The 22,627-nt window shown below is 43.1% G+C and overlaps 2 protein-coding genes across 10 annotated transcripts in view; both read right to left on the bottom strand.

The window, feature by feature from the left end:
• Positions 1–14,856, bottom strand: part of LOC118302716 — a 21,030-nt gene extending 6,174 nt beyond the window's left edge. For 2 of the 9 annotated variants that reach the window (XM_035629099.2, XM_035629163.2), the window contains exons 1-28: positions 14,617–14,856; positions 13,944–14,249; positions 13,376–13,480; positions 13,125–13,243; positions 12,760–12,978; positions 12,456–12,543; positions 11,940–12,092; positions 11,355–11,452; positions 10,807–10,979; positions 10,622–10,729; positions 9,845–10,051; positions 9,464–9,595; positions 8,484–9,344; positions 7,728–7,949; positions 7,416–7,640; positions 7,107–7,328; positions 6,756–6,986; positions 6,423–6,656; positions 6,062–6,253; positions 5,710–5,943; positions 5,486–5,584; positions 5,232–5,330; positions 4,804–4,995; positions 3,966–4,171; positions 3,639–3,707; positions 3,492–3,536; positions 2,726–2,788; positions 1,277–1,456 (exon numbers count right to left, since the gene is read on the bottom strand). In XM_035629099.2, coding sequence (XP_035484992.2) covers positions 1,277–1,456; positions 2,726–2,788; positions 3,492–3,536; positions 3,639–3,707; positions 3,966–4,171; positions 4,804–4,995; positions 5,232–5,330; positions 5,486–5,584; positions 5,710–5,943; positions 6,062–6,253; positions 6,423–6,656; positions 6,756–6,986; positions 7,107–7,328; positions 7,416–7,640; positions 7,728–7,949; positions 8,484–9,344; positions 9,464–9,595; positions 9,845–10,051; positions 10,622–10,729; positions 10,807–10,979; positions 11,355–11,452; positions 11,940–12,092; positions 12,456–12,543; positions 12,760–12,978; positions 13,125–13,243; positions 13,376–13,480; positions 13,944–13,997 — 4,830 coding nt within the window. In that variant the 5' untranslated portion in view covers positions 13,998–14,249; positions 14,617–14,856. Of the gene's footprint in view, positions 1–1,276; positions 1,457–2,725; positions 2,789–3,491; positions 3,537–3,638; positions 3,708–3,965; positions 4,172–4,803; positions 4,996–5,231; positions 5,331–5,485; positions 5,585–5,709; positions 5,944–6,061; positions 6,254–6,422; positions 6,657–6,755; positions 6,987–7,106; positions 7,329–7,415; positions 7,641–7,727; positions 7,950–8,483; positions 9,345–9,463; positions 9,596–9,844; positions 10,052–10,621; positions 10,730–10,806; positions 10,980–11,354; positions 11,453–11,939; positions 12,093–12,455; positions 12,544–12,759; positions 12,979–13,124; positions 13,244–13,375; positions 13,481–13,943; positions 14,250–14,616 lie in introns of those variants that run through there. The other 7 variants (XM_035629134.2, XM_035629143.2, XM_035629091.2 and 4 more) reach the window with 6 other exon arrangements.
• On the bottom strand, positions 14,200–22,627 carry LOC118312841 (vicilin-like seed storage protein At2g18540). Its single transcript, XM_035637819.2, has 3 exons — positions 22,465–22,627; positions 15,039–15,920; positions 14,200–14,249 (listed from the first exon to the last, which is right to left on the bottom strand). Coding segments are annotated over exons 1-3 (933 nt in total). The 5' UTR covers positions 22,466–22,627.

The raw sequence follows: 22,627 nt of genomic DNA, 5'->3' as shown, positions 1-22,627 counted from the left end.
TATTTCAGTGACAAGCTAATGCATCCTGACAGTATGAATACACTTGGGGGTATTAATGTCAGAGTGTAAAAGTGGCTTATGCCCGAGCAGTTACAATGCACTTGAATTAATGTCTCGCTGAGGGGCATGCAAAATGAACTGTACACTTGTTTATTCATGTGACAGCGGTTCAACTAGATTGGCGTTGTGTTTCTGGTTCACTGAAAAGCTTTGTTGTCATCATTTTTAACTGCACTACCACTATTGATGCCAGTAGTAGTGCAATTATATCAGTTTTACTGGAATCTTCATTATCATTTACTATAGGGGGTGTGGAGCGAAAAACTGCCGATACAACTGTGAATGAGGCCTTGTCTCTTCATGGAAAAACAACCAAAGCTTTGAGGGAAGCAGCAGCCCCAAAAAAAAGTAAAAGCAGCATGAAAAGGAACTGCATAAAAACAACGTAATGAAAGCACAAAGAAAGCTTAACAAATGAAGGAAGGGCAGAGGAGAAAGGGCGGGAAATGTAAATTCTGCTCAGCGTCAGAACGTGCAAATATTCAAGAGAGTGGTCATCTCTGAGTCATGCAGTACAAGTCCGGTCTGTCAGTCATGCAATACGAACTTGTCGGGGTTCAGAGGCTTCCAGTGCAGGTAAGAGGAACCAGAGTGAGCTCTCAAGAGAATCAAACGCGTCCCAAACTCAGCCTCAGCCACCAGTCACATCAGTAAAGAGAACAAGAGTACAGACCCTATTCAACAAGTCAAACTTCATTCTTCATACGCATGCATGTGTTGCATACCACATGCTACTGTCTTGAATAGGTCTGTACATGCACTCAAAATCCATTAGACTCAAACCATCAGAGAAACAAGAACTAGAAGAGCCTGATCCCCTCTTGCCTCCATTTCCTTTGTATGAATATATTCACCATATAAACAGAAGAATGTCTTATGCAACAATTCAATTTTCAACAATTTTTAAAATTAGTACAACTTAAAAAATGTACTCAAACACAAGATGTTAGCTAGAATTTCAGGTTCTTCTATTCCAACACAAATCCATGCAAACAGCTCCCATTGGTGCTGTGATGTTTTCACGATTAGCGTACAATCGTTTCTGAAGACAAAGCAAAACAAAGCAAATGTGACAACTTCAGCTCAGGAATTGAATACCTCCATGAGTTAATATAAGAGAAAATTAATTTATTTGCATGAATTCCTCCAATTCCTGAACTGAGAGACAGCTAAAATCAGGTATTTGGCAGCGGGTGTTTTTTTGTGCAAGACTTACCCCATCGGCACTGGGCAGAGGCTGACCATTGATACCCAAGGTGCGGAACGGAGAGTGCGTGGACAGGCGTTTGTCCCACTCACTGGGCCTGGGCTCCGGGACGGATTCCATGAAGTTTTTCTTTAGCTTACTGATACTGGCGTGATGCCGGATCAGGTCCTCCTGAGGCTTATCGAACTCCTACGCGGAGGAAAGTTTTGGGGGTTGGGAGATAAAAAAAAAACAACAAAGAAGTACAAATCAGATTATTTTGCTTTTCTGTAGTTTCTGCACAATTTTTGTTGACTTACTGCTGATTTAATAAATAAGCAGAAGCAGGGTTAATTGGTGAATCTAAAGCAAAATAAATCAGATGGACAAAATAATCTAGACGATCATTCTATGTGGATTCTTGATAGATTTTCAGCGGCTCCTTTTCAAAGTATGATTGAAGTCCGGCAGCTGATTGATGAGGCCAGACTTGGGTTTATATAAAGGAAAGGTTCAGAGGAGTCCATGCCATGATTTATCAAAGACAATCATCACTTGGCGTTCTGCATGGGTGGAGTCTATTAACTACACAACACAGCATTGAGGATCTATTTCACAGCATTAGGCTTGCGGTGAAATACGTTGTGAGAACAGGCTGAAAATCAAAGAGCAGGAGAGGCGATGGTGGCAGACACAGTACAAGTTGTCAGAGATGAAGCCTCAGTTTAAATGGAAACCTATTCATTTCACACAAATGAACCAAAGCAACAGTAGCAGCCGTGATTTGGCAACATTTAGCATCAAGTTGATCTTCATGGACAACTGCAAGATATTGACCATCTTATCAAACACACACTAAACAGTTCTAATTAAAGAACTGAAGTGTTTGTTGACTGTTAATCGTGATTAATTTTCGTACTAAAGAGCAACTTAATGATAAGTGTTTCTCCAAAGGTCATACATTCAGTAAAATCTCTAATTATTTTCATTTTCATTTCTTTGGTCAAATGATTTTAATTTGCATAATTGCTGCGAAATTGCAATGCATTACTAGCAAGTTAGAAAACAGATGGAGGTAGAGAAAGCAGAAGCAGGAACAGGAGAATACTGATGATATGGGGGAAAATAAAATATATATATAATTACATAAAATTGGAGCTTAGACGTTAAGTAATCGACCACAACCCAGGGTAGATCATTAGGGACAGTTCAAGGATGCAGTGAAGTGCAGCATCCTTTAGATGAGTTTGTGTTTACCGATGCAAGAGTTCAACAGCACTCTCCCGAAAAACAACCGGATTAGAGTTATATGGCCACACACAAACACCCATTAATCAAGTAATCTACAGCCAATCATTAACACACTGATGCAAAGAGTGCGAATCGTGCCACATGCAAGCGTGATATTAAACATCAGCCACTGTGCCAAAGAGCAAGAAAATATAGCCGGAGACGGACGTCTCTAGAAGGGATACAAACCTCCAACATTAAAAGGCTATGTCTGATATAAATTGAGTCACCCTCAATTTTCTTTGCTCTTTTCTGTGAAAAATGAAAAGAACAAAAGAGGCGTGGGTTTGTTTCAGTTTCCCGTGTGGGTTGGCATCAAGCTGCCGCACCTCGGACATGCACACTATAGAGTTCACTAACGTGTTAAATACTGTACAACAGACAGGAGGAGTTGTGAGGAGACAGCATGCAAAATGGTTTAGGGGACAAATGGCCATTGAGGCCAAACTGCAATGTACTAACCAAGCAATGAACCTAAGGCAGTGGAGGACTGATTTAAGATTTCACATTTTTTATGAGCAAAGAAATACAGAACGGTAGACTAACAGAAATGTGATAAAACATTTATCATGCCCCTTTTTAGTAAAATGCATTTAATCTATAATCTATAATAATCATGCATGTGCACATTCCAGGGTTTACAAGAGCAAGCAATGAGAAGAAATGAAGCCTTGTTAACTTTAACACAACTTATATTTGTTAAACATTATTTATATGAACATGGTCTGTTCATGTTAAAGTTACTCATCGTATAAAACTATTCACACTTTTTTCTATCTCTTACGATACACCGTATGTGCATCAAACCTGATGTGGATGTCACTTAAGACCTAGCTGTATGGAAGCAGAACATGAGAAAAGAGTGAAATTAAGTATTTTTAAGATGAGAAGGTCGACATCATCAGAATGGAGGTGGAGAAATGGCTACGGAAACAGACGGGGCTAAGAATCTGACCTTTCGCATTCGCACCACCTCCGTGCTTGTGACCTCTGACTCGTGCTACCCCAGGGAGGAGAGAGGGACACACGTTAGCAACCTCTGCTTCTTAGCACTCACAGCTCAGCTCAAAGTGACGCAAGAGGCTTAAGATCTGACACCAACCTGAATGTCCCCATTGAAGGTGGATATCAGTGAAGACTCTACGTCTGTCTGGTCCCTCCACACTACTGACTACAGCAGCAAGAGAGACACAGTTCATACTCGGATGCTGATAAAGTATTTACAATTAAAGCATTTGTCCTTTAGTCAAAATACCTTGGCAATCACTGTATGGACAAATCATAAATAATTTGTTGATTTTTCACTGCCATCAGCTATTCTGTTAGCTATAAATGGTTTACATACATACAGTATCTGCTGTTAAGATTTAACCTCCTGCTGAAATCACATCACCAACGTGTAAAAACAGCAAATACAGAATTCAAATACCTTGACCTCAGCCACATCCTCCATTTTTGAGGGCTCCACGGCTTCCACGGTGACCTCCAGCTTTCGTTCCTCCTTCCGGCTGGTCTTGATCGGAGTGGAGGTCTGGGGCTGCTCGAAGGGCGCCATGGGGATCCCCGCCTCAGCCAGAGCAGCCTGGGAGAAGACCGGAGCACTGACGGGACGGGCACCCCTCTGCGTGACCACCACTGGACAGAATACAGACCAGATTGAAATGTGAACAAGAGGAAATATGTTATATAGATAGATAGATATGATTCTATAAACATTTGTCACGATCAAATCCTCTCAGTGAGCAAAATGCACAGCTATAAATACACAAATACAGAAGCACACAGTTGCGCATCTATGCAAACAGCCAAATCATACTTACACTCTCAAGCCTCAATGTGATCAAGTAAATGCAACACTCTGCAGGGGGATACTGTACCGTGAATGCCTCGTTGACTTCCTTTATAAAGGACAAGCATGTATTAGAACCTGAAGTGGGCCAGAAGCGAATATTCACAGAGTGGAATGAGAGCAAAAGCGCAATTTAGTTCTTGTAACCATCCAAAGATGGATGCAAAGGGAGATGATGTTAGGCTGCAATGAGCTAAAAAGCTCATGAACTGATGAGATGCAAGGACTGAGAAATATGCAAAACATAGCATGGTGAGAGGTCCTTGAATAACAGTGAGTGTGCATTGCCACCTGCATGACACATGTGTATCCTGTAAACAAGGTGCAAAAGTTAATAAGCGATTCGTGGGGTGAAAAAAGCGCGACCACGTGTGAGTTGTTGCAAACCAATAAACCAAAACATGTAGAAAAAAAATACCTGACTCTTTGAGGTCAACATCTAGTAGAACAAACCAATCATCATCGACATGTGTATTTGTGAGTGGACATCTTTCCTCCAGGATCCGTTCCGCGAACAGTGGTATCGTCTCAGGAATAGAAATCCTTGTTTTGGCTACAGCAGTGGGAGTTCTGACCTCTGCTGGGAACCGGACGCGCTCAGGGACAGGAACTAATACAAATATACAATCAGATATTATTGTGGAAATAAAGTATAAATGGGATTTGGGCACCTGCATTTTTACGGTGAAATGACCCTCCCAGCTATATCTGAGTAAAACTGATATATGGCACATCACATGGCTGGAGGTTGGATCAAATGTCAAAGGATTACTTTGAATTGACAACATACCAAAATAGAAATCTTTGTATTGCTTAGCTGGAATTAATCGTTTAGATTATTTATACCTGATTTCTTAGGCGCCACATCCAGAAGAACAAACCAATCATCTTCAAGCTTTCTCCCAGTGGTTCCCAAAACACTGACAATATGCTCAACCCCAGCAACTAACACACAAACATAAAAGGCAGGTGCACATATTAGGAGGGCGGGTCAAATGACAAAGAATTACTGTGTAAAAAACTGTAAAATTACTGTTTGAAAAACTTATTAAAAGAGAAATGATTGTATACACAGCTGGACTAAATCATTTAAATTATACCTTGTTTCTTAGGGGCCACATCCAGAGGAATAAACAAATCATCTTCCACTTTTCTGCCAGTGTCTGCCAACACGTCGACAATGCGCTCAACCGCAGCAACTAACACACAAACATGGAAAGTACATAAATCTAATGCAAATGAATTTGATTATATCATTTTGCTGGAACAATTTTAGGTTTTGGGCCTCAGGCTCATGTACAGGCCCTTTGGTAATATGAGGTACCTGGTGGTACGACAAAAGGCTTTTCTCGGACGATGTCGAATAAGACAAACCAATCGTCTCCCCCTCCTCTCTCTGACAGTGGTGCCATTTGGATTCGTTTAATTTCAGACGAACGAGTCTCATCTTGCCTGCTGTCCACACCAATTATCTTCTTCTTCCACGTTCTAGTCTCTGTGGTTGTCACCTCAACCTCAAACGTCTTCCTCTCATCCAGAACAATCTCAGCAGGGGCAACTGGAGTCAAAAGAACAGTGACACTGATATGTCCTCCGCACAAATGTTCCAACGTGAAAGCAAGCGGCAGAAATGTAACAGTTTGCACAGAGTCATAAAACAAATATCAGCTGAATACCTGACGGTTGCATGACTGCTTCTTCGCGAATTGCATCGAACAGCACAAACCAGTCATCTCTCTCTGGCCGTGGCTGGGAAGGCTGCGGTCTAATCTGCTCAAGATCGACCCAATGCACCTCCCGCTCAGTGCTTTTCACTTCAATCTGAGATTCAACACTGGGACAAATTTGGAGCTGCACTGCCGGAGAAACTGAAAAAACAGACAGAATTTAATCTTCAGCTTCTGCCACAAGTGAAGAATCTGACAGAAGCCCTTTTTCTTTTTAAATGGAAATCATTTCTGGATAGTTGGCTCGACATAGAGAGTCTCCTTTGGTGCAATTATGTGTGTGAAAAGGCTGTTTGAAGGCTGTGTGTACCTGGAGGCACATACGATGTTTCTCTGGGACCAACATCCAGCAGCAGATACCAGTCATCATCTCTCGCCCTCAAAGGCTGGGACATTTTCAGCTCTGGTATAATTTGCACGCCGTGCTTCTTCTCCTCTTTCTGCACCACAATACTGTCAATTACAAAGTCCTTCTTGGACTCCACTGCAGTCGTTTCAGTCTCACCCGAAAAGCTTCTGCCAGGATAAACCTGATCAAAGGTAACTGAAAAAGAATGAACGACCACTGTAGGACACTTATGATGAAAAAAAAGCCCTCTTTGTTGAGGGGCAGAGAAAGCATATAAGGGAAAGTTTGCAATACCTTGTGGCACAAATGCAGGTTCTCTAATAGGAACGTCCAGCAGCCCAAACCAGTCATCTTCTCTCGGTTTCCCAGCTTGTGGCAGTGCTACTTGTTTTTCACCCGGCACTTGTTTTACGTCTGTGTTGTCTACTACAACCTCTGATCTTTTCCCCCTCAGCTCAACGGTTGCTATTTCAATCAGAGAAACGCGTTCTTGTGGTGACACTTGAACATGCTGCACAACAGCAACTAGAACAAAAGAGATCAAAATATCCTCAGCGCTTAGACACATTTAAGAAGCTGCAAAGCTCAGGATAATTGCTTGCTGTGATATTGCTGCAAAGCACGTGTTGGTGATTTTAGCAGTACCTGGTGAAACATATGATCTCTCTCTTGGAACAACCTCGAGCAACACAAACCAGTCGTCGTCTCGATCGGTCATTGGCTGTAGTGGCATTTGTTGTAGGCGTCTCGGTGCCTCTTCTATAATCCTTCTCTCTTCAACAAACACTTCTCTAATCTCATCAGCTGCAGTCGCAACCACAGAGACAACACTTTCTGCCTCCATCTGGTCTCGCTCCTTCAAGGTAACTGGGGTTTTCAAATAAGCAGTTTTAAAGCAAGTGGCAAACACAATAAAGGGCATAATATTAGGGCACAAGGAGAGTTTAGCCGTACCTGGTGGCACATAAGAAGTTTCTATGGGAACAACATCCAGCAACACAAACCAGTCATCATCTCTGTCTGTCACTGGCTGTTGTGCGATTTCTTGTAGACGTCTTGGGGTCTCTTCTATTATTTTTCTCTCTTCAACAACCACTTCTCTAATCTCCTCATCAGCTGCAGTCCCAACCACAGAGACAACACTTTTTGCCTCCATCCGGTCTCGCTCCTTCAAGATAACTGGTATTTTAAAAGAAACAGTTTTAAACACAAGTGGCAGGCACAATACAAGACGTGGTATAAGGCACAAGTGGATTGTAGCAGTACCTGGTGGTACATACAGAGTTTCCCTGGGAACAACATCCAGCAACACAAACCAATCATCATCTCTGTCTGTGATGGTTGATGGTGGTGGGATCTCTCGCTGCACTTCCTCTCCTCGCATTATTTTCTCTTCCATTATAATCTCTGTTTTCTCAACTGCTGTAATCTCAGTCTTTGAGATGAAATGCTCGCCTTTATCCACCCGGGCAAGTTCCACAGAGGTAACTGATGATGAGAGTGGGAGGAAACATGCAGTGATAAAAAGCTTATATGGATTGTGACTTTGCAAGAATTTTGTTATTATTAAGGACAACTCCAAGATAAGAAAATAATTGTCTGTTAATAACATTCGTCTCGTTGTTTGTTGTTTTTCGGGCAAGATAATGCAAAGCTGGAGTATATTATATTCATATTGTTCCCTGATTTGCACTATTAGAACATGTCAGCCCAATTTATTTCACAACAGCTTTACTGTCATTACTCCCACTACACTGGATCCACCTAAGTACAACGATAACTATACCCAGCACAGACAGGACATTCATTACTTTCACATTTCATCTAAAAGAAAAAAGGGAACCGGCCTGTTAACTTCTCCTTCTCTACTGAATCTAAAGAGGTTTTTGTAGACTGAAGTGTGACCGTTCAATGTTTTCAATGTAAACGGCACACCGGGGGAAAAGGGAAACTTTGTTGACGATAAAATATTATTAGACATTCGTAGAAGTCTAAAGCTGGTTGCACAATGACATACTGTACCTGGTGGTTTGAAAACAGGTCTGTATGGAGGGCGGTCGAAGAAAATAGCCCAGACATCTTTATTTTCCACCTGAGGTTGATAGTCAGCCTGAAACCTCTCTGTCACCTCCCTGCCGGTCCTCTCCTCAAGTTCTGTCCTACGCCATATCTCTTGTTTTTCCAGCCTCACCTCTGATATTACACCAGACTGACCCTGCACGTCCTCTATATCTTCCTGTTGTTGCCCCCTCTCGTCTATAATAGTCGCTCTCCTCTTAGTGCTACGCACCACCTTCTGATGTGCCACTACAGAAGCGGTGCCGACGACATCTGGAGAGCCAAGCTTCTCTTTCACTTCATCTTGCCATTCCCTTTCTATCTGGCGTAGCTTCTCTCTCAAACTATCATCCAACAGATTTTCATCTGCCGCCTCCTTTTCACTCTCCTGTTTCACTTCTGACTCTTCCTCTTCAGGCAACAAACCTGTTAAAAACACCTGCTTTATTTGCTCCTCCAATTCATCCACTTCATCCTCTTCTTTTGTCTCCATCCACCTCACTGATTTCTTTACTACCCTTTCTGTTGTACCTTGCACCTTTTTAAGTTTGTCTTCCTCTAAATGTCTTTCTTCTTCTCTTAGTTTGTGTAACTCCTCCTTCCCCAATTCTTGCTCTATTACTTCTTGAAGTTTCTCTGCCATTTCATCCATTTCTTCGAGTCTTTCCTCCAAACCCCTTACTTCCCTGAGCTTCCTTTCCAAAACATTCGCCTCAATCATCTTGTCTACCAAGGTCACAGTTTCCTGAAGCCTCTCAGTGACCTGCTCACGGCTCAGCTCCTGCTCGTCCTCATCGTGGATCTGCGACTGGGCTAGGGGAGAGACTGGGGGGAGCAGGGATGGAAGTAAAACTATGAACCATGGAACCATTTTGCCGACGGCTTTCAAATTCCATTTGATGTTTGCATGTCATACTTCCATACGGTCACATTAGAAAACTCACGTGGTTTTTCAACACCCTCAAGTGAAGACAAGCTGAAGATTTGGTCAAAGTACAGGAACCAATCGTCTTGCTGTTTCAGCGCAGGTTGCAAGAGCCTGTCCATAGAGCTTGTTTTTGTCAAGCTGAGCTTAGCTGATAAAAACCAGAGGCGACATACTCAGCACTTTAACACCAAATGAGAATTCACAAACTTTTTCTAAATACAAAAAGGAGGCCTGTCCCACATGTGTGGTTTCTATGAAAGCCTTGGAGGATGATGCAGCACACAAAAAGTGGCAGATGCATCTTTGACTCAACAGTGCAGCAGTGATATATATTTGTTAGTATTTGTAATGGCAAACTGTTAAATTACAATATGGCAAGTGTTTCAAGTGACGATACCTGGCTGTTTCACAAAATCAGAAGGTGGGACAAAGGGAAAAGGAGGATGACGATGCAGCAGGGCAGACCACTCGCCTTCCACTGTCTGAGTAATGGTTTGACGACCAGTCTGACCAGTCTCAGTGTCCTGCCAGGTTACTGTGACGGTCTGAGCAGACTGCTGCTCCTCCCAGGATTGAATCAAAGTCTCCTTCGACTTCCCTCTGGCTGTGAAGAAATTGCGCGGTGACATCGTTTATTTGATGTTTTGTTTGAGAGATGAGGCCACTGTGAATTCTTCACAGGGCTTCAAGCGTGTTTTTTGACCAAGACAGATGCCAAGCGCTTGTACCAGACTACTGGCGAAGGTTAGTACAAAGCTGAATGAAAGATGCCTCTCATTCTTTGACTGGTTAAAGTTCGGAGACGTAATGAATGAGTTGAACATAAAGATACAAGCCAATGAGAGTCGTTGTTGCAACACATCAAGCAGCAACGGCTGGAAATGCCTTAAAAAAAGATTTTTCTTTCACAGCTACCCTGGGATCATGCCAGGGAAAGTACAAGGTGGGTGTCAACGTCGGCAAGTCAGAATAGGTCACCTACCTGGCAACTTAACTGTCTGTGCCAAAGCTGAATGGCAATGTCTTCAAAGATTTACGAGCATGAAAGCAGATGATCCAGAGAAGGATGAGCGTGTTATAATTGATGCGATAAGGCCGTTTGTGAGCAATAACAAAATGAATGCTGCAAATATGCCAAAAAGCTTCTGGTGCACTTCCACACGGTTTCTTGTACCTGGGAATTCAGGAGAAGGCTGAGGCTTGTCAGATACCTGCATCAACCACCAATCATCGGTCTCAGATCTGGTTGATGCTGAGAGTAACTGGAGAGTGTCATCTCCAGCTGCAAGAGCGAAACAAGTCAGAATCGTTTTTATTCCGGGATACAAGTGTGATACCAAAGGCCGTTCACGCGCTTACCTTCATCTAGATTACGCGACAGCCTCTTGCTTGCAGAGCGTGTGAAGCGAGGGGCTGGGCGGTCGATCATGGAGCTCGCCTGGCGGGTCTGGGCCTGAGTACGCCCGCTGTACCGAAACTTCGAGCCCAGGACGAGGAAGCGACGTGATGAGGGAGGCTCCACTGTCGGAACCCTGTGGGAGACATGCAGTGATTTAATTTTCATCCACTTGACCAACACAATTTCAAAAAAGTGACCGAGCAACATACACCAGGGGCTCAAATATTTATTGTTTTCCCTACAAATTTGTACTGTTATGCAACAAGGTTTGCGACAAGTTTGACCCTTTAACTCATTAAGACGACAAAATCTTTGAGGTTTAATTCCAAGGTCAGGGCCATCGGTATGTAGCTTTTCGCCTGTGGTCAAACTGCCAAGGAGCCAATATAGGCATTAAGCTAGAGGCCAGTTAGCCAATTATCTAGGGGATAGGCAGAACCTGCGAATGACCTCTGCTGCCAGGCAGCGAAGTATCATTCAGAACAAGGTGACAGCAACCTGTTGTTACCTGAAGAAGGTATGGTTTTCAACACAGACTTTCCACAGCTTCTTTGAGGCTTTGTAGTTGGGCAGTTTGAAGCCGATTGTGCTTTCGTACTGCTCTTGCTGAAAGAAGAAGAAACAAATAAAGTTGAATATAATTAATTTATGTTGAGGACTTATTATTCTTCTTAAACAAAATTATAGTAAAATTTTACCTATAAAGATGCAATTTAACAGAATTGTCTCGTATCAATTCTCAAATTGTAATTTGTATCTATTATCTATTGTTTTAATTAATCTCACTCAAATTGATTGACCCAGTTGTAAAGTTAAATCAATGTGTCGACAACAGTTCCCGAAACGTGAATAATGTGAAATACAACTAAGAGATAATAATCCATCAATATATAAATAATATTAATGAAGATAAGAATATAAAATATATGAGGTGAAATAAGTCCATCTGTAAATCTATCAGTCGGTCAATACATTTTTCCAAATTGGGGTAAAATAAGTAAAAACTTTAGGAAAAAAATGCTGGTGGATTGGAGGGAGAGTTGGGACGAGACCAAAACAAAACAGAAAACAACAGATGTGAATTCAGATTTACCTCTGATGGTCGGATCTTGATAAAGAAACTGCTGCGTTTGTAAGAGATCTTGAGCACCTTGGGCCAAGGGAAACGGTTGATCCTCAGCTTGTCCTTGTAAACCATCAGACCACCGGAGCAAACCCCCAGTGTGATGTCAACACCATCCAGATCCTGCATGCACGAGACAGGAGTTATGCACTTCCAGTGAACCGTCACCGGGTGGCAGAATTTCTCACATGAGGGCATGGAGTATGAGGTCAGGGAGTTCGAAACATTATTAATCTCCCCTTTTTTCCGGGAGGGGACCAACATCAATGTTGTAATTAAAATCTGGATGCCTCCGGTGTAATGCAAGCATGCTGTCACAAAATAATGGCACGCATTTTGGAAATAAAATAAAAAATTGGTTCATATTTGAACCGTGGTCTTGAGCATTTAAGAATTTTCCATGAATAACCGGACGAGGTGCAACACCACTTGTCAACCCACAGAAAATATCACTGAGCATGTCACACTATTCCAGAAACAATGTACCTTGGCTTGGTGCAGGTCCACTCCATACATGGCGAGTTTCTTGGCATTCTCAAGAAACAACATGTCCGCCTGGGCAGGAATCATTGACCTGGAAGCACACGGATAAGAAAACTCTTTTAAAACATGTCCTTTATGGTCGGGATTATTTGAAGGACTTTTCGCAAACACTGACGATGCAGAAGTTTTTGCCTGTTGAATCGTACATTCTTAAACTTGGTTAAACTTGACGCAAATTATGTGTTAAATTAACTGGAGATTGCCATTTGCTATGTTGCTCCAATTGATGCCCGCCATGTTTGATTACCTGTATGTGCGGTGCAACTCCATCACTTTGTCCTCCAGCTCTTTGCTCTGTCCGGGAGCAAGGCTTAAATCCTTAACATAGTCTTCTCCATGGAGCTCTGGGTCATACTCCCCAAGCTCCGACTGGGCCGTGTAGGAGCCCAGCAAGGACAGTGTGACGAAGGAACAGGGAAGAACACCGCGCATAATGTCTTTCCTAAGCTGGACACATAGAAAGTACCTGGAAATGATGTGAGAAAACAAATAAGATCATTTGGAAGACATTAAAACTTCCCCCTGATTTCTGACATATGACTGGTATCAATCTTCTCATCTAACTCTTTTTCCCAAATGTCAAACTGTTCCTTTAACACTAAAGACACTCACCTGGTGAGGTCTTCAGTGAGCTGTGCTGGATCAGGGGGGTAGAACTTCACGTTGAATGTAAACTCATAGACAGCACCGGAAACCTGTTTCCTGATCTCTTTTGCGGGTTCCAACCATGTCTGCAAAACATGAAGGATAAAAAAAATACTGCTCACAATCGGTTTCTTTTTATCTTTTCTTTTTTAAATATGTGGCTGCTCATTTGCAGTGTAAAATTAAATTACAGGAGGAGAGAAAAAAAAACAGCCTACCTTGCAGGTTGGGGTTTCCCAGTTAGCCAAGCCAAAGTAATCTTTCTCCAGCAGGTTGACATGGTCACACACCTTAGTCAAAAGTTCCTGGCCTTTAGCGTGTTTCTAAATGATAAAGGGAGATGAAGGCAGGCAGACAGAGACAGATAGACTAGTTAGCTTTAGCTGCTCAGCTGGAGAGGCAGTCATTACACAAAAGCCGTCTGCAGACATGAACTCCGGAAAATGAGTTTGCCGTTCACAGCAGGAGATTGTCGGCGTCAGATGCATTCACAACTGCAGGAAAATCTCAGAAACATTAAATTTGAGGGGTAGCGCCGAGCAAGAGCACCCGCTCGTTGTGAACCTTCCGGCGATTTTCCCTGCCGTACTCTCACGTGAGCTCACTCTGACATTTTCTGGAAATTTTACCAAAGGGGGTTGGTAGAAAAAGTTCCAGGAAAAGTCCGGAGCGACAGTAGCGGAAATTTGCGTTCTACCGAAAAATTTGAGGAGGAAAATGTCCGGACTTTCATTGCTTGTATGAAAGCAGCTAAACAAACACAAGAGAACATTCTGCACTTCTTACATCGAGCTCGCACTCGAACTGAGTGTCGTCCAGTAAGGTGACTTTGCATTGCATGGTTTTCTGACGTTTGGAGCCTTTGGCCTCTTCTGTCTTCTTCTCCGTTTTCTTGTCTTTCACAGGCTTCTCCTTCTCCTTCTCCTTCTCCTTCTTCACCGCCTCCTCTGCCTTTTCCTCTCCTTTGACTTCTTTCTCCTGCTCTGCCCGTTCCTCCTCGGCGTCCTCCTCGGCTTCCTCCTCTTTCACTTCTTCCACCGCTTCAGGCTCCTCCTTTATTACAGCTTTTTCCTTGTGTTCCTCTTGAGCTGGCTGATAAAGAGTCAACACAAGACATTTGCAAAGTATGTCAAATACAGATGAAAAGAATGTGGGTGGACACGATGTACTTTTTTTTTTTAATGTTGACAACAACTACAGATCTAGAGTAAACTGCAAACACACTGTTGTTGATGCTCGCTCTACTTCGCAGCAGCACGGATCGTTTTAGACCCAAGCTTTCAGCACAACCCGGCAGAGGGGCTTTTCGCTGAGCAAGCTGTCCACACTATTAAAAATTCATTAGGAGGAAGAAAACATGTGCTTGTCTACTACAATTAAATCTGCAGTTGGAATTTGTGGGTAGGAGAGATCTGCTATTTGTCTGCAAATAATCTGAATTTCTAAAATCGTCACTCACCTGCGTCTCTGCGCTGCTGATCGAGTGCTGATCAGGAGCCGCTTCAATGTCTGGCTCAGTTTTGAGCTCAGGCTCTGGAGCAGCGATCGGCGCTTTCACTTGCTCCTCGCTTGGTCCTTTTACCTCCTTCTTTCCTTTGTTCTTCCCCTTCTCTTTTTTCTTCCCTTTTTCCTCTTCCTTCTTCGGCTTTTCCTCCTCCCTTTCCTCCTCCTTTTCCTTCTCTTTCTTAGTTGCCTCTCCTTTCACCTTCTCCTCTTCTTTCTTTTGGGACTCCTCTTTTGGTTTCTCCTCTTCCTTCTTTTTTGCCTTCTCCTCTTTCGCCTTCTCCTCCTCTTTCTTTTTGGCCTTTTCCTCCTCTTTTTTCTTTGCTTTCTCAGCCTCCCTAGCCTTTTCTTCTTCTTTCTTCTTTGCTTTCTCTTCCTCTCGCTTCTTTGCCCTCTCTTCTTCTTCTGCTTTCCTCTTTGCTTTTTCCTCTTCCTTCTTCTTTACCTTTTCTTCTTTTTCTTTTTTCTTTGACACCTTCTTGTCAACTTTTTCCTCCTCTTTTTTACTGGCTTCCGCCTCCTTGTCTTTGACTTCAGCAGTCTGCTTCTTTTCTTCTTCTTTAGTCTCTAACTGTTCCTCCTTCTTTTCAACACTAGGCTGTTCTGTCTCTTTCTCCTCCTCTGTTTTCTCCTCTTTCTTTTTCACATTTTCCTCTTCCTTTTTCACTTTCTCCTCATCCTTGTCCTCCACTTTCTTCTTGGCTTCTTTCTTTCTCTTTTTGCTGCCCTTCTTCTCGACCTTTTCCCCTTCCTTCTTTATATCCTCTTTTTGTACTTTTGGTTCTTCTTCTTCTTTCTTTTTCACTTCTTTCACCTCAGATTTTTCAACCTCTACTTTAGACTCCTCCTCTTCACTTTTCACCTCTTCCACCTTCTCCTCTTCTGCTTTGTCAGCTTGTTCCTCTTTATCTGCCTTCTCCTCCTTGGCTTTCTCTGCCTCAAAGCCCTCTCCCTCGGAGCACTGAGAGCGGCGTTTGAGGAAAGATGAGAAGAGACGAGAGAGGCCTTTGCCAGCAGAAGTTCGGGTACGGGGCTTCAGCTGCTCCTCCTCAGGGGAGGTAGCGATGTCAGCGGGCCCAGGCTCAGAGGCCTGCTCCTGGGCCGTCTGGCTGCTTGACTGCTCCCCCTCCGGCTCAGACACCGCAGCCTCTGGCTTCTGTTTGTTCTCTGGTTCGGCTTCGGGCTCGGCGCCGCTGGCCTTCTGCTTGCCCTCTGTGTCTGCCTCGCTCACTGCACTTGCCTCTGTTGTCATGGTAGCCACTGCGAAGGAGAACAGAAAGGAGTAAGGGATGGAGAAAGGTCACGGCGCGGCTATACTTGGAACACAATAAACAAGATTAGGAGCAGTGGACTATTAGCCTGTGTGTAGGAAACATTAAGTTGAATGGAAAATGTAACACATGAACTGAACTATACTGTTACAATATGTGATGCTTACAATTATTTACAAACACATACAAAATATTACTATATATATATATATATATATATATATATATATAAAAATAGTAAATCATTTTTTTCTGTTAAACATCATTTTATTTTGTGATCGCTGGATTATCTAAACAACCAATTTAAGGACTTTAAAAGTCTGAGAAATTGTGATTGTTTTTTTTACAACTTTATAGATCAAACTATTAATTCAGAAAATAATCAGAAGATTCATTGAAAGTGAAAAAACAAACAAATAATAATCTGATATTATGAAAGTACACGTCTGAATTTGTTTAGATCATATTTCTCTATACTTTGTTATGATGCACTAAAATCATGTCTTTTATCATGCAAATGGGGTGATCTGTATGCGAGCCTCATCAGCCCCACATTATACGTTATAATTTTAGCTCAGGCTCCAATCAAAAGCAATTTACCACGAGCAATTTGTACAATAAGTAATTTACATTTCTGCTAAAAATGCTTTGTTAGCTGCCTGCTCTGAGCACAACGGAGATTCATTCCATAAAACATGAAGCCAACTGCCGCCCACATATTATATTCTAACCCAAACGCGCACACACTTACTCACACGTACACAAACATTTCTTCGTCACACAATAGCTCTCCTTGTTGAGGAGTGTCTGTGTCTACATGGAGTTCTGTGGGCAAGCTCACAACACTGCCCATCACAGACTCATTAAATCCCACTGACACAAAGGAGGCATTTTGCTCCAGAGCTGCCTATTAGCATCGTCTGGATCATCCACTCCACACATGCCTGGCTCCTCATGTCGCACACGCCCATCCTGCACAGGTCAACTGAGGCGTCTACATACACACAGAACTGGGTGACAGGATGATATACACCTTGAAGTGATGCAGCATTTCTCAACTCAGAGATTTCTTAATGGTATTTATAGTGAAGTTGTTATTTCATTAAGATCCCTGGGTGGATTAAGGCCATGTAGACGGTGCTGCAAACAAACAAGCATGTCTGGAATTTGTATGATTTTTCCAAAGGTGTGATGAAGAATCTTCGTTGTGTATTTGATTTGCTGGATTGTTAAAAATCTGAAATTCCTGCCAGAACATTTTAACGATTAACAATATCAAACATATCACATATTAGAGCCCGACTGATTAATAATCTAAGCCAATATGTCATTAAATCAGATAAATCAATGTCGGGATATATGTTGGCCAATCGGTAACAAAAATTTGCAGTGGAAAAAAATGCACATTTTGTTGGTGATGTTGAACTTTTAAAAAAAATCAAATGATCCGTATTGAAAATGTTTGTTAGGGTTGTTTTTTAAACAACTGAATGGTTTTTTTTTCACATATCAGTATCTGCCTAAACAAACCCAGTAATGATCCATCTACCTGTTGTCAATATACGAGAGTGCAACCATACTTTTATAAACAACTTCTTAGCCAGTGATATGATTCAATGTCACAGTCCAAGGACTGAGTTTAAGGAACATGACTGAGCCAATGGTGTGGCAGCGCGAGGACCAATCGGATATATTTGGAAACTTCTAACCGGCTGATTAAATAACGCAACTGACTGAAATACATTACAGGTATTATGTAATCAGACACACACACACCACTTCTGAATGAGACAAGGCTCACATCACAATCAATTCTTAACCTTAATGAGACATGCACGCATGCCTGTCTGGACTGGGCCATGTGATTAATGTGGCTGCGTTCGTCTCTTCCATATGTAGTTCATGCCCCACCCTGCCTGGCGTGGAGTGGGGGAGGGGACATGCTAGACAAGCGGGCAGGCCAGTCTTCCAGATGTACCGGGCTGGCCAAAAGAGTGCAGCCTCGCCTTCTATACCATACACTTCCTAGTGGCACTGCGGGACAGCAGGAGAGGAGGAGGGGGTACGCACACGGGCCAAATCCTCTTTAGCCCTCCCATTGTTTGTGTCCAGTGACCAATAACTGTGCTGCACACTATTACTAATCCTGCCTACCCTTCCCCCCACAAGACCCCCCATAGGCCTATTCCCTAGGTCACAACACACACGCGCACACACACACACACACACGCACACACACACACGGTATGCATCAGTGCTCACAGGCTCTTCTGGGTCTTTTAATGCTCTGTCATCTCAATTCTGATTGTCAGGAAACAGACTTGCTCCTAATGGACCAGCTGAGCTTGTGTCTGCTGCCTCCTCCATTTTGTGTTGCCTATCTAACATCTCTGCTATCAGCCAGCTGAGCAGCACTAACCTGCATCATGACTGATTGAGGCAGCAGCAGCAGCCGCAGCCACGGCATCTCTCGATATAACATCAATCTCTCACAATATGAAGCGCAGGCGCATTTCTTTTTATCTTTTGTGTGTGTGTGTGTGAGAAAGTCATTAGATGAAATATTGCTGCACTGTATAAAAAAAATCCGCCCTCTGTGCTATATAATTAGTGTCTCTAATGAGCTAAATTATAGATGATGTAGGCCACCCTGGAGCAAGAGTGAGCTCGCAGAGAGCTGCTGGATCAGGTGCAAACACCAGGGCTGGAGTTAAATCAGGATCTGATTTAAAGTTTACGTGACCTTTGATTACATTTAATGGTCCCACAGGAAGATAATTTGAAAACCGAAGAGCTTCTTGCTTCAGGGAAAAGAGAATGAGACATTTAAATTGACTTTATGAGAGTTTGGGGGAAATTTCATATGCTTAAATGCAAGGGACATAAACAGTGTGAGCTGCAATTAATTAATAGCTCTCGTTTAAATTACGCAAAAAAAAAAATGTTTGAATTGATTTCGACCCAATGCTTTGACTAACTCTGATTCCCTCCTAACCCAGGGTTTAAGAAGACATTTTGAGGAAATTGATACCAAAGGGTTCATATTACTTGCTGCTGTGTGGACAATGTGTGTAATGAAATAAGACGGGAGACCTGATTGGGGAAGAGCTTGCAGCGGAGGAGGAGGACGTACAGTATATAAATAGCTCAGGATGCAGGGACTCATTAGTTAGCCTTTACAGACACGCTCACATCTATTTCTGTTTACAGTGCACTGCACACAACACACACATGTACATGTGCATACATGTGCGCGCACACATACACACACACACACACACACACACACACACACACACACACACACACACACACACACACACACACACACACACACACACACACACACACACACACACACACACACACACACACACACACACACAGTTTTTACAAAAGCAGAGGAAGATTTCACTTGTTTTGAGGACATTCCCTTCCACTTCCTGACCAATATCGGCCACCGACTGACAAGCAAGACAGGTTCAAATATAACTTTACCTTGCAGGAATACTTGCACATAAAGAAAGCAGGTTTCCTGGGTACTGAGAGGAGGCTTAAGGAATTAGAGGGTGTTTAGAGTTAATCAGCCCCCAAGTGACCAAGTAAGATTATCTCCATCCATACCTGCCTACATTGTCTATCCCACTGCCCCCCCCCCCCACTCTGCTTCTCTGTCCTTCTCTGCCTATCTGGGTGTGCGTGCATTTCTGTGTGTTTGTGTGTGGGAGAGAGGGAGAAGAGCTGGCAGAAGCACAGTGGCGATCAGCTGTGCTGATTCATGGTTTTACGCGGGGCCCCGCCTACCTGGCTGAAAATCAGCAGAAATGAAGGGAACGCCAACATATCAGTCCTCTTGCCACATGGTGGCTCCTATTAACCTCTCTAAGTAAACACAGACACACACGCCAACATACACGCGAACACGTGCCAGGCTAAACCGCGGTGCTTCCAGCTAATGCACACAGGGTCTGCCCAGCAACATCACAGACACACGAAACGGGCGTTTGTAGGCTACTTGTTTTTAAGAGACTCTACCTCTAAATAATAGAGGTGCAACAGTAAATTGAGCGATTCTGATAATCGCTCAATCGGTAGTAATCGCTCAATTGGTAGTTTTTATGAAAATAAATAAGGTCACAATTCTATGATAGCAGCTACTTAAATGTGAATATCTTCTGGTTTCTTTGCTCCTTGGTGTGTGGACAAAACAAAACACAATTTTGGGGTTTGGGAAACAAGATCGACGTTTTTCACCATTTTTTGGACCAAACAATAATCGATTAATTGAGGAAATTGTCGACAGATTAATCTATGATAAAAATGATTGTTAGTTGCAGCCCAACTAAATAACACTGCATGCTTCCAAGATTATAGACAGACATATGTCGAGTGGATTTCCAACAGCTACCAAACTTTGAATGAAATTCTACAATGGGGAGTTCTGTGACGCCGACACCTCTCGTGTGAACTGGGAGGACACTCGACTAAAAAGGCATCAGGCTCACAAAGGCGGCAAAAGGTTTATTTGAGTCCAGCTCACTGTGTGTAAACCTATATGCCAAACCCAGGTCTGAGCTAATCAATACGCACAGATGGTCTGTGAGCCTGGTGCTGTAACATGAACCAACATGGGAAAAGAATGAAGTAGCTTGATTGATTTACTGCGGTCGCCCTGAAAGCATTTCCAACATTACCTCAACCCAAGTCCATCGAGGGAACAGTGCATCTGTGCGTCAGTGCACCTCGTGAAAGAAGTTCCTCCTGATCTGTGTCAAGATCTATTATTGTGTAGAATTCCTTAGCCACAGCATCTCAATGGAGGGCTGCAGTATTACACAATTTACTATGCTGAAATAAAATGATTCCGCAATTAGATATTTGAATTATTTGTGTTGCGAGGAAGTTTGATTTTATTTTTTTTTTCAAGTAAAGTCTGAAGAGTCAAATCCAAAGACTCCCTCCTCCGGGAGGAGAAGTACATGGGAGTCTGTTGTGGCGTCTGTTGCCTGTTCAGTAACGCTCAATACATCAGAGAAGCAGTCTAACTGCACGAATGCATCATAACTCCCAAAAGAGGATTAGCAGCAGCAGGCTCTTCTGGGACCTTGGTGACCTCACTCTCGCACAAGCGGAGCCATACACATCCTTCAGCTTCACTTCGGCGGCCCCGCGCTCACAACACTGCTGATTCAGCAGTGGAGGAGACGCCGGACGACCCAGGTCTTTATCTCTTTGTCATTTTTTTTTTTTTTTTTTTTTTTTAACCACTGTCTTTACTTCTGCTGCTCATGCAAGCACTTGCCAGGCCGGCTTGCATTAATGCCGCCTCTCTGTCCCTCTCCCTCTCATCCTCCCTACGTCACATCTGCAGCGCTCCATAAAAGATTATCTGACTATATATATCCAGCAGTATCATCAATGGAGGCGAGGCTTATTGGATGAGTTTCTCCTACAGTACAGTGTGCTATGGGGAGTGCGGGCATGTGCGTGCTCAGGAACACACACACACACACACACACACACACACACACACACACACACACACACACACACACACACACACACACACACACACACACACACACACACACACACACACACACACACACACACCAGCGAAGATGGGATAATTTTAAAAGCAAGTCATGTCGAGCAGAAAAATGAAACTCCAAAAGCAAAGCCATCTCTGGAAGACAGCATGGAAAAGCAACGAACATCTGAACATCCCAGCAGACATATTTCTTGAAAACAACACACCTCACAAGGAAGCATTTGAGACATGCTGATGCACACATGAATCATATGGGGGAATATTTAACATATGCACGGAAATATGACAACAATGTCAATTACTGATGTTATGTGGTGGATTCAGGGGCCTGAAGTTATCAGGCCTCACTTGGCTACATTATGTAGAGATAATAATAATAATAACAATAATGATAATAATAATAATACATTTCGTTTATAGAGCCACTGCGGCTGAAAACAAAACATGTATTTTTTTGTATCATTCATCATTTTATCAATTTTTTTTGGTAATAATAATTAGAACGAGAATATCGTCCACTGCGTGTAGGCAAGTCACGATACAATAAGCATTGCTGTAAAGTGAGTTTTATTAATACGACATATTTTAGCAGTGAGATAACTTGCCCATTCATCTCCACAGAAACACCTCACACACGAGGGGGAGGAACCCTCCGCTATAACGGACTACTTTTATCCAGAGGAGGTGTTTCACTGCCACCGCGCTCTTCTCCAACTGGACACCAATGGGGCTGTTTCATTCTGGTTTACTTTCGACTATAACACGGGACAGAAATGTTGAATTCAGCACGACTTGCACTTCCTACTCTTCTTCAGTTTAAATCACGCCGCCGTGCCCGGGCATTTAAACGAACCCGTGTGTGCGAAAATGGCGCCGAATGTTGAAAGAGAAAACAAACAAACAGTCGCTCGTCGTCCCCGCCGCGGCAGGAGCGCAGCGCGTCTCTCGGCGTGGCGCTTGTTGTCGTTTGTGCCTTACCTACTCTCGGGTTCGCCGCCACGGGAGAAGCGACGCGGCGCAGGAATCCCACAAAAGAGGAGAAAAGAATCCACGAGAGTCCGCACGCTCACCGGAGAGACAATGTTGCGGAGCCGCCGCACATGCTTTGTTGTGCCGAAGGTGTCCGATGCGCGTAAAGGGGCGGA

The sequence above is a fragment of the Scophthalmus maximus genome, chromosome 1 (genome assembly GCF_022379125.1).
Source record: "Scophthalmus maximus strain ysfricsl-2021 chromosome 1, ASM2237912v1, whole genome shotgun sequence".
In the NCBI taxonomy this organism is placed as follows: Eukaryota; Metazoa; Chordata; class Actinopteri; order Pleuronectiformes; family Scophthalmidae; genus Scophthalmus; species Scophthalmus maximus.
Note: the sequence above shows the minus strand (reverse complement) of the source record. Positions and strands in the feature narration are given on the sequence as shown.

Bases quoted from the DNA above. Each gene is read 5' to 3' on its own strand.
- LOC118312841 (XM_035637819.2), bottom strand. The intron at 14,250-15,038 runs AGGAAGAGAAAG...ACTCTTTATCAG, and splicing joins AGAGAGGGCAAAGAAGCGAG to CCAGCTCAAGAGGAACACAA.